Source organism: Phocoena phocoena, chromosome 15 (genome assembly GCF_963924675.1).
Source record: "Phocoena phocoena chromosome 15, mPhoPho1.1, whole genome shotgun sequence".
Lineage (NCBI taxonomy): Eukaryota > Metazoa > Chordata > Mammalia > Artiodactyla > Phocoenidae > Phocoena > Phocoena phocoena.
This window is the reverse complement of record NC_089233.1, coordinates 1,735,766-1,746,772: the sequence shown is the minus strand read 5'-3', so window position 1 is coordinate 1,746,772 and position 11,007 is coordinate 1,735,766. Positions and strand designations below refer to the sequence as shown.

The following is an 11,007-nucleotide window of genomic DNA, read 5'->3' as shown; positions in this document are numbered from 1 at the left end:
GTTGCGCTTTTACTTTTTATTTTTGAAAGCCCACAAGTGATGGGCGGTTTGGGAGGGCCAGAGTGGGGGATATGGAGCCCCTCAAGCCAGCCAGGACCCTCCCCAACCAGCCACTAGCCCGGCGTGTGGTTGAGGGGCGCTGACGCCACCAGAGAATGAGGCAGGGCTGCCCCCAGTCGTGCCTGCAGAAGGGAGGTCACCTCTTCTGCTCCGTGACTCATCTTGGGGCGGGGGGAGAGCACCCCCTGCACACCCCTGAGGGCGGCGGATGGAAGACGTCAGGCTGCCCGGTTCCTATAAGGCCTCCTGGACCTGCTTCCCCTTCTGAGGAGGGAGAACTTCCCTCCTCCCTCAGCTTCTTGTGTAAGAGGAAAGGGCCGAGGTGCCGCTAGTCTGTGGCCCTCTGTGACCCCTGCAGGCCCAGAGCACCGGGGACTCAGCGCCGCTTACATTGATCCCCCTTTCTCAGGTGGAGGTCGAGGCTCCGGGAGGGGCGGGGCTTGCCCCCCAACACTGGGCTCCTCTGCTCTGCTGTCCCCCTGCTCGGTGCCCCCAACCCATGCGGGGACAGCTTGGACTAACTGTGACCTACCGATGGCCCCAACTCTGATGCAGACTCCACCTGCCCCGGGGTCCCGCCAGCTCTGTGCAGAGGCGATGCCAGCTGCTGGAGGAGGGGCACTGGGGCCCGGGCTCCACACGCTGCCAGGGCAAAGGCTCCTGTGACTCACGCTGGCAGGAAGGAGGCCCATGGCCTCTGCTCACAGGTGGCAGCAGTGCTGCTGTGAGCCCCTCTCCCCTGCCATGCCCCCACCCAGCCTGGCACACAGTGGGTGCTGAGGGGAGTCTGGGGGTGTCCCGCAGACAGGGGTCAGTGTGATGGTGAGGGGCCCTCTCTCCCTCCCACTGTCCCAGTCACTGCCACACCCCCAGGGCAGCTGCTCTGGAAACCGTGCTGCTGACTCAGGGCCATGCAAGGTCCAGCTGGGGTCAGGCCCTGGCCAGTTGCTCCCCAGGACAGGGCAGGCACCAGCAAGGGCTGTGAGGAAGGGGTCCTCTCCAGCCTGTTGGGGGCGCTGAGTATGTGACTGGACCCAGAGGGGCTGGCATTCTGCCCCCAGCTCAGGGGTGGGAAGTGAGGCGCTCTTCAAACCACTCTGTCTGCTTTCTGATGTGTGGACAGGGCTAAGCGTGGAGCAGTGGGGAGCGAGGAGGTCATAGGGAACAAGGAGCCCCAGGTCCTAGCAAGTACCCACGGGGGTGGGGCTGGGGCAGCTGGAGGCTGGGAGGGGGGAGGGGGAGGAGGGGAGGGGGAGGTGCAGGGGGAGGGTGTGTGTGTCCAGGCTCAGTGTGAGGAAGAGGAACTGAGGGCCGCCCCAGGCTGCCTGGGAGCGTGGGAGGAGGGGATTCCCCAGCTGAGGCCAGAGCAGCCCCTCCCGGCTCCTGCCATCACAAAGCCTTGATTTGAGGAAGGGCCAGAGGAGCTGCTTTCTGTAGAAAACAGGGCAGAGACCCGTCCAGGGTCAACAGGCTCCTGGGACCCGTCCAGGGTCAACAGCATGGGGTGGGGGGGGTGAGGCCAGGATCCAAGGTCAGCCTGATCTCAGAGTTTGAGCTCTTCACCAGCCCGGCTGCCTGACCTTGGACATCACATCACCTGCTCCGAGCCTCAGTTTCCCCATCTGCGAAATGGGGCAAGAATGTAGCCTCTATGGGCTTGTGACAGAGATGAAGCTGGGTAAGGAGGTCAAGCCACAGCCAGCCCCTGTCCTCCTGAAGGGAGGGCTGGACCCTCTGGCAGCTGTCCAGGGGCAGGCCAGCACAGATCAGGGCTACAGTCTTAGAGTTGCTTGTCGGAGTGAGACCTGTACATCCACAGAGGTCTCCCCTATGTCCGAGGGTGCCCTGGGCTGGGCATGCCTCTCAGGTACCTGGAAGTTGCTATTTAGATCCCAAGTTCCCTTCCCACAATAGCGGGCTTGGAGGTCTCTACACACCTCCCCCACACGTGTGCAAACAAGCCCCCAGCCCCCCTGGTGCAGCTTCCATGAACCTGCAGCTCAGGCCCAACTTCCAGCTGAGACCAGGATGCCCATGTTGCCCCAAAGAGCATCTTTATTCGCAGCAAAGGACGTCACCATAGCAACACACTTCAATTCCCTGAGAACTTTTCCCTTATCGTTCACTTTCCTAGCTATGTCTTTGCAGAAGGAAACACAGAAGACAGAACACACCTCACTGGTCAGGTGCGCCGAGCTGGGCTGGTAGGAGACAGGTTCTATGCAGGAGGTGGGCAGGGAGAGGCCAGATACCACGACATATAAATACATAGAGTGTTAGACATTTCCATCAGCTTTAACAACAAAGATTATCCCAAGTTTGGCTTCTGCTTTTTCTGATCCACAGAAAAGATAAAATAGCGCCCTCCCCAACCCCCCGAAAACACAGACAAAAACACCCTACTTTGTACGCACCCCCTTTCGAAAAAGAAGCACAGTAAAAAATACTGTCACAATATTTACAGACACACCCACTATGGGTGACTTTCTCTCTACTTCGGAGAGGAGATAAGATCCTCAGCTGACTCCCCGTCACAAAGGGAAGATGGCTAAGAGAGCGGGGAAGACCCCTGCCCGGGATGGTGCCACACTCCACCCAGCGGCAAGGCCACTGGGGCTGCTGTTCCCCAGGTACCCAGGCCAAAGCTCAGTGGGAGGAGGGGACTCGGGCCACACCCCCCAAACCCAGCTTTCTCGCAGCACTGAGCAGGGTGAGTTGTCCTGGGGACTCTAAGGAGCCAGGATCCCAGGGGGCAGGCGCCTGCAGCGCTGGGCCTGCGCTCGGCAGGAGGGAAAGGCACCTGCACATCGCTACAGAGCAGCCCCTGGTCCCCATGCTGCCCAAAGACCCCAGAATGATAATAAACCTGCCCTCAGAGTGGCCTCTGACTTACAAATCCTTCTGGGGTGGAGCATGGACAGACAGACAGGCGGTGCCTTGCCTGTTCCTCGGCAGAGCAGAGCCGCCCAGCAGTCTGCTACACGGATGGGCACACAGTACACACACACACACACGCACAGCCCTGGGGGAGCCTCGAATGCCAAGGCCAGGGCGGCACAACAGGGGTCCCCGGGCCCTTTGGATACCAGGGGTGCCCGGGGACAGGGTTTCAGCCATAGCTGCTAGAAGATGGCAGTGTGGGGACACCAGGGTGTGTCCGGATACAGGTGGCAGTGGATGGAGCGGAACCTGTGGGGACAGAGTGGGGGGCTGGTCCGTGTGGGGTGCGGGTACTGAGCTCCCAGCGCCGGGGGCCCTCTTGCACCCAAGCAGGCTCCTGGTCGTACTCTTTCATCACGCTTCTTAGCTGCGGCAGACCCCAAGGGACCCTAGGTGAGCCCCGCCCCCATCTGGGCCTCAGTTTCCTCACCTGGATGGGTCGGCCTCCACTGAGAAGGGCCCCTTAATGTGGACAGCATTCCGCTTGTTTTCAAACATGCCGTAGCTCAAGGTCACCTGCAGGGGTAGGGACACAGTGACGCTGGGAGGGGTGCCGATACCACCCCACCCTGCCCCTTCCCTCCTCTCCCAGCCGCTCTCCTCCGTCCCCATCCCTTCCTGGGCTGCTAGGCAGCGCACCTGCTCGTGGAGCTCGGAGGCGGGGACCTGCTGCAGGTTCTCCAGGTGGGAGTGGAAGAGCCCGCTGCGGATGAGGGGCACGCCCAGCAGAGCCTCCACGATGTAGCCGATGGTGCAGTCGTCCGGCAGCCGGATCCGCTCGGCCGTGCTCATGAAGTGGCCTCCGCTGTGGGAGGGCTGGAGTGAGCCAAGGCGGGAGCTGGGCAGGAGCCCACCAGGCAGTGTCACCCTGGCCGGGCCCAAGAAGGAGGTGCACGTGCCCGGCCTGTGTCCCTAACGGGCTCTCACGCTGGCAGCCCCCCACCTCCCTGAGCCCCAGGACAGCCCCCTCCTCCGTACCAGCCAGATGATTCTCTGTGAGTTGGGGGTTACCGGACGCAGGAAGGGGTCCTGCCCAACCTGGGTGCTGACCACCCTGGTGGCTGTGGGCAGTGGTGGGACGACTCACCCTGCCAGTACACGTGAGGTTGGGGACACTGGTGCTGGGAAGATGAGTCAAGCCAGGCCCCCAGTGGGGGGACCTTGCGGTCTGGGGCAGCCTCGCCTGTGCCCCAAGGCACCCACTCACCTGGCCCAAGGGCTCATCTTCAGGGCCAGCCCCCGGCTGATGCAGAAGCCAGCCCCGCCGGTGGCAAACCAGAAGTGGACGGGCCGCTGCGGGAGGGGGCACATGGTGAGGCTCCCAGACCTTTCCCCCCAGGCTGCAGGGACACCTCCAGCCCCTCCCCGCTCGGCACAGGCCTGTGTGGGCGGAACACTCACCACCTTGCTCTCGCTGACCCTCTCTGTGGCCTGGATGGGCCTGTCCAGGCTGGGCTTGCCGAGGTAGATGTCCTGCGTGTGCGGGTAGCTGGCCAGCAGCTTCAGCAAGGCCCGCACGTTCACGTAGTTATCATCATCCACGTGGCAGAACCACCTGCGGGGAGGCAGGGCCGTCAGGGGGGCGCGCGGGGGGCGGGGACTGCCAGGGCGGGAGCCAGCCCGAGGAGGGGACGCTCCCGGGCCCCAGCCGAAGGCCAGCACTCACTTCCTCCCCGATTCGACGAAGCGGTCATACTCCACGGCCATCTTGCACGACAGTGCCTGGCGGCTGTGGGCAGCCGAGCAGTTAGTATTGACCACGTTGCCTGCGGACGAGGGGAGGGGCTGTGAGTGGGTCCAAGATGGTTCAGCGAGGGCGGCCTGGCCCAGGGTCACACAGCAAGACCCGTGAGAGCAGAGCAAGGGAGGGTGGGTGGCGGTCTGTCTCGGGGCGCCCTGGGTTCAAGCCGTGCCTACGATGGCCTCCCCCTCAACCCCTCCCTCGAACAGGACCCAGGCCCGACGATCTCACCCCCCAGCCCAACCCCCTCCTAGAGGCCCCGCCCCGCCCCGCCCCTGCCCATTCAGGCGGCTTTTTCCCAGCACCAGCCACCTGTTGCCGCCACACCAGCTCAAAGGGCCCCGGGCGCTGAAAGGGCCTCATTTGCATGAGAATTGGGCGGGGGGGGGCGAGTGGTGGGGCGGAGCGTTGAGCAAACCCCTTGAGTAAACGGCCCTCCCAGGCCCGTGGCCTCGGTGACCTCTCCAGAGGGGAGGGTTTCCTCTGGGCGGGAGCCCCCCACCCCGAGCCTCCCCCCGTCCAGGGCTCACCCGTGCGCCTGGCCAGGGCTTCATCTTCCCCGTCCGTGAAAATGTACGTCTGCAGGGAGAAATACGGCCTTGAACAGGCAGCTCTGTGCCCCGGCCACCGTGGGGTCCAGGGCTGGGCACCCTGCGGCTTTACAGGGATCCTGCAGTCACACCCATGCCCCACTTTTGAGCCTCAATTTCCCCACATGCAGAGTGGGGCTCAAGTGCCTACCCTGAGTGGGAGTGGGCTGGGGGCCCAGGAAGACCCCACCCCCTACCACCCCCCCCCCCCTACCTCGACAGCTGGGCCCAAGGTCAGCCGGCAGCTGCGCCGGCACGAGCCAGGTGCGGTGCCCCGCCCACCCGCCAGGTAACCGGCTCCGGCTGTCCTGCACACCTGGCGAGGCACACACCCTTACTGACACAGTGCCCAGCCTGTGGGAGGGGCGGAGGGTGGGGGGGGCAGGCGGAGGAGGTCCGCTTTGGGAAGCCAAGTCTCAATCAGTCGGGGACAAAGGCCTCCGCTGGGCGGCCGCCAAGCACTGGCGGACAAAGGGCCCGGAGGGAGGATGAATCACCAGGCGTTGTCCGCCAGCTTTGTCCTGGGCCGCGCTGTGAGGGGAACTCGGCCGCATTAAGCGGGAGTGGCCGCACAGCCCATTACCATACAGCTGGCCTGGTTAACTGGGCCAGGCTGGGCACAAGGTCCGGCGGGCTGGGGTGTGGCCACAGCCCTGCAGTCCTCCGGGCTGGGCCCTCAACACCGGGGCCTCCCTCGCACCCCTGGCTGCGTGACCAGCCAGTGCAGCCGGTCACCTTCTCTGAGCCAAAGCAGCCTCCAGGGTTCTAAGGAGACACGGTCCGCAGGGTTGAGGCGGGAAACCTCACGTGCCCCAGTGCAGGAATCAGTGCCCCCAGCATCCATGCAGCCTAGCAGCCCCGCCTGCTGCGTGCCCTGCTCAAGGCCACTTCAGGGCTCCACCTGTGCCAGCACGGGGCCACCCCTGCCGGGATCGCTCCGCGGAAGAGGTGGGGGGCAACGGGGAGGGGCCAGGAGCTGCCAGCGCCCGCCTGGGCCCGTCGGCACACGGGGAGGAATGTTCCCTTACCTCTGCCCGGCCCGCCCAGCGCGTGCCGCCCAGCACACCCAGGCATGGCTGAGTGCAAAGCCCAGGCCCGGTGGAGGGTGCTGGGAGCACAGGCAGCGAGAGACCCCCCACCTCCGTGCCCACCAGGCCTTGGTTTCCTTCTGTGTACAAACGGGTGCAAGGGAGGGACCGGCGTGTGCAGGCCTGGCATACAGCACGAACCCAGCGACCTGGCGCACTCACCTGCAGTGCCCACCCTCAACTGGCAGCTCCAGCTCCTTGCCCAGCCTGAGCCCAGACCCGGGCACACTCTCAGTGAGGTCACAAGCTGGCTGGGCCTAGAGAGAGCTAAGGGAGGTGGCAGGCTCCTTCTACACCCTCTCCACGCACGCACCCCCTCCTTCCAGAGCAGACACCCCAGGGCAGCCCGCACGCACAGACTCGCATCCAGCACCCCCGCCCCGCCAGCATCTCAGCCCTGGAATGCCGTGGGAGGACGAGGCCGGCCCGTGCAGACCTGCCGTTGCCGCCACTGGATTAAAAGGAAAATGCTTTCTTAATGAAATCAAGGGAGGCCTGTTCTCCCGAGCGCTTGGTGGTGCCCTAAAAACCCAGCCCAAGGCTACGGAGATTCAAGTCACCTTTGTTCAGAGGGGAGTGCTTGGAGGCGTGAGGTGTGGGGTGTGCGGGTGCCGGGCCTCCGGTCTCCCCACATCAGAGCAATCAGGAGGGGAGGGGATGGGCTGCCCGGCCGCGGGCCTCACGCACTGCTCAGAGCCTCATTTTCCGCCCTCTGTGCAATGGGCGGAACCAGAGCTCACGGGTGCCCAGGGCAGGGTGCTCCGATGCGTTCTCCTCTTTCATCTCCCTAATGGCCCTGGGAGGAGGGCACCATTACGACCCGAGTGTGTACAAGTGGGGAAACTGAGGCCCAGAGAGGGGCAGCCCCCAGTCTGCGGTCACACCCCGGGGCAGAGGCTGTGCTGGTCCACCCCAGCCACGCCTTCCAGGGACCAAGACACACACCCCTCCCCCCCCCCCCCCCCCCCCGCCCAGACCCCTCCCCACTTCCCCAGAAACGACAGGGCTGGAGGAGGAAGAGTTGGGCAGCGAGGGCCGCAGGGCTGGCTGTGGGTGGGCGGGGGGGACACCCACAGGAAGCGGCATTGTTCCTGGAGCTGCGATTCAAAGAAACACAGGATGCCAAGCTCTCCCCCCAACAATTGTGGCTGCCGCGGTGGCAGCCGCTGCAGCCTGGCCCACTCCGGGAGGGATGGGGGAGGAAAGTGTGGGCCAAAGGCCCAGCCCCTCATCCTGGACTTCAAGGCCCGCCACAGTGTGGTCTCTATTGACCACCCCCACCCAAGTCACTGCAGTTGCTGGAAGTTTCTTGCACACCCCCCATGCTTGTGCTCGAGATGCCCAATTGCCCTTTCAGGGCATTTTCTTCTCTCAGTCTAGCTCAAATGGCACCTCCTCCAGGAAGTCCCTCCCTCCCCAACACGGGTCAGATGCCCACTTTCAGCTCACACAGCCTCTCTGGGTTTCCCCCCCTGCGGCCCTGACTTCCTTGAGTCTCCCCCATCGGACTGGGTCTGAATCACCCCTCACAGGGCTGGGAAAGGAGGTCTCTCTGTTGAAACAGTTTCGAGGACCCCTCCCCCACAGGACACCGTAAGAGGGGTTCCTGCTTGCTGTGACACATGAACCGATTGTTGGGGACAGATTCGGCCTCTCCTGGGTGAGGGCCCTAGGGTGAGAAGGAAACCCAAGTGGCCCCTCAACGGGGAGCAAAGGGTCCAGGGGAGGGACGGCCTCCACCCCGACTCTGAGTACTCCCTGGGCTCATTCCCTACATCTCTAGGCTTTGCCAGTCCTCTTTTACGACACCCTACTGGAAGGGCAATGCTTTCCCTGTTTCAGAGATGAGGAAACTGAGGGTCAGAGAGGCCCTTGGTCTTGCCCAAGGTCACCTAGCTTGGCTGGGACTGGTACCTGAGACCCCCCTGACCATATTCCCTCCGCTGGAGAAAGCCCCCAAAGTCCAAGACGAGGGGTGCTCAGAGCTGGTGGCAGCCCAGAGGGGGCTGAACACTGCCAAAGGTCACACAGCAGGGAGGCAGAGTCCTGGGGGATGGTGCCCCACAAGGGCTGTCACTCAGGGATGTGGGGGACCCCACAGGCCCTCATCGCCAGGCAACCTGAGTGGCCAGCACGCCGGCGGCGTTCCCATGGAGCACATAGCTGCACACAAGAGGCCGGACGCCTTTCTCCACTGGAGAAAGGGGCTTTGTTACCTTGCCCAAGCGGCCGGCGTGAGAGCCGCCCGGCGCTGGGAATCCTAACGGCCCAGCAGCCGAACAAAACCCGCAGCCCCCGCTGCCCCCCCCCGCCAGGCTGCTGAGCCCCTGCGAAAGGGACGCTGTGTTCCCAGGGCCCCCTCCCCACGCTTGGACCAGACAGGACCCTGCCCCCCCAGGCCCCATCAGGACCCCATCATGGCCCTGCCCCGAAACAGGGCTCAGCCAGGCCAGAAGGCCCCCAGACCTCGAGGGCTGACACAGGGAGGAAGCGGTGTGGGCTCTTCTCTGAGCCCCCAGCCTGGTCAAGGGTCCTTCACCCTCATCCCGGATACCCAGTTTGTCCCTTGAGTTTCCCAGCTCAGGGATATCCCCCCACCCCACACCCCCACAGGGCTCACATTCTGCCCTCATCCTGCCCCAACCCAGCCGTCCTGCTGCAGCCTGGAGGGAGATTTTCAAAGTGGGGTGTGTCTTTATTATGTGTGTGGAGGAAGTCGATGCTCAGCTAGGATGTACTGAGCACAAGGTTCCAGGCTCCAGAGACTTCTGCACTGTGGAGAGAGGACCGCCGAACAGACTCTGAAACCCAGTGCTCTCTTTCTTTTGAGATGGACTCCCCAGGGCCCACTAACGCCCACCCCCAACTTCAGAATATCTTCTACAGTGACTTGTCCCATTGCAAAGACTGGGATGGGGATGCGCCTGGCCCTGAGCCCAGGGGTCCTAACCCCCCACTCCGCCTCTAAGGAAAGAGTCTTCTTCCCAGGGAAGGGCATGAGCCCAGGGTGACGCCCATGCAGAATCTGCCTTGGGGAGGTTTGGGGACAATAACGCCCCGTTAATGAGTTCCAGTGTTTGAGGGGCAAGAAGCATCACAGGGCACCAACCCCAGGCACTGGTGGCTGGTGTGGGGTCAGTGCAGGCCACCCAGGGCCCTGGAAGTTGGCTGGGGATGGGTCCCCAGCACGCAATTCCACAACCGTATGGGGAGAGTGGCCCCACCAGGAAAACTGGGCTGGAAGGGGGCAGACCGGCATCACTCCCCCTGATACTCCCAGTGGCTGTACAGAGGTGCAGCCTGGCGCCCATCGGATGCTGCCACCAGCTGGACAAGAGGGCACCTTCTCCCCTGCCCACTTGCCCAAGCTGCGGGGGCTCACCATCTCCTTGTGGCGCGAGATCCACGTCTCCAGCAGCAAGTCGAGGCGCGCGCGGTGAAACTTTTTGGTGGTCTTGACCGCGATGAAGACGTCGTGCGGCGTGAGTGGCTCGGCCGGGGGCCGCGGATGGCCGTCTGCGGGGCGGGGGACGCTGCCGGGCGGTGGGCCCGCGTCTCTACGAGAGCGGGTCAGCAGGCTGAAGTACTCGGACAGACTGTGCACCTCGCGGACTAGCACCCCGGGTGCCGCCGCCGCCTCCAGCCCAGGAGCTGGGGCCGCCCCCGAGGGGCCCGCCAGGCTGCGCAGCGCGCGCCGACCGCGCTCAGCGGGCACTGGGGGCGGCGGCGGGTCGGCCGTGAGCACCAACAGGCAGGCGAGCAGCGCGCCCGCCAGCGCCAGCAGCAGGCGACGGCCGCAGCGCTTGAGCATGGTGGGGTGGCGGCCGCACCGTGCGCCCAGCCCCGCGCGCCCTGCCCGGTGCGCCCTGCCCCTCACTCCGGCGCCGACGATCTGGGGTCCCGCGGCAGGTCCAGCAATGCACCGCCCGCGCCCCGCGCTCTTAAACCGCCCAAGCCTGGCTCCGCCCCGGGGGGCGGGGCCCTCCGTGAGGCCCCGCCTTCAGCACGAGCTCACTGGCTCCCGGGCCCTGGGGCGGGGCCTCTCCAGGTTGCCCCAGATGCTCTGCAGAGCCCACGTGGGGCCGCGGCGGGGGTCTGGGAACTGCCGAGCGGGCGTCTTGGGCTCCCGCCCCCGGTCCGCACGTGCACGCCCCGCCCCGCCCCGCCCGGATCGCCCCGGCGGGCAGCGGGGCGGCGTGGGGATGTAGGTCCGCCCCGCCCCAGTGGCCCTGAAGGGGAAACCCAGGCTGGCCAGCGCCGGCTGGAGATATACCCGGCGTCTGACATAAGGAGGGGCGCGCCCTCGGCGCTGTGACGGGGATTCTGGGACAGGGACTTCGGGCTCAATCGTCCCGCGGGGGACGTCCTTCCTTCCTCGCTCCACACTTCCCCTCCCCGAACCCGGCTTCCTGCCCTAGGGACGGCGCAGGCCTTGTAACAGGGCTGGTGCCTGGGTGGACCTGACCGCTCGGTCCAGAGTACCCTTTATTAATATCGAGGAGGTGCTCAGCCACCTGAGCCACAGGTAGGGACACGAGGTTCCAGCGAGAAAGCACCTTACCAAATTCCATCCCTAGCCCGCGAGCTA

The 11,007-nt window shown here is 64.8% G+C and overlaps 1 protein-coding gene across 2 annotated transcripts; it reads right to left on the bottom strand.

Moving 5' to 3' along the window:
• Positions 1-2,101: 2,101 nt before the first annotated feature.
• On the bottom strand, positions 2,102-10,321 carry LFNG (LFNG O-fucosylpeptide 3-beta-N-acetylglucosaminyltransferase). 2 transcript variants are annotated; one of them, XM_065892313.1, is made up of 8 exons: positions 9,802-10,321; positions 5,272-5,320; positions 4,667-4,766; positions 4,405-4,555; positions 4,208-4,293; positions 3,640-3,805; positions 3,431-3,516; positions 2,102-3,249 (listed from the first exon to the last, which is right to left on the bottom strand). In XM_065892313.1, exons 1-8 carry the CDS (start codon positions 10,228-10,230, stop codon positions 3,183-3,185), a joined length of 1,134 nt encoding a protein of 377 aa, XP_065748385.1. In that variant the 5' UTR covers positions 10,231-10,321; the 3' UTR covers positions 2,102-3,182. The 2 variants fall into 2 exon arrangements, with proteins under 2 accessions (XP_065748385.1, XP_065748384.1); XM_065892312.1 differs by having other exon boundaries at positions 3,183-3,249; positions 4,402-4,555; positions 9,802-10,230.
• Between the last annotated feature and the right edge of the window lie 686 nt (positions 10,322-11,007).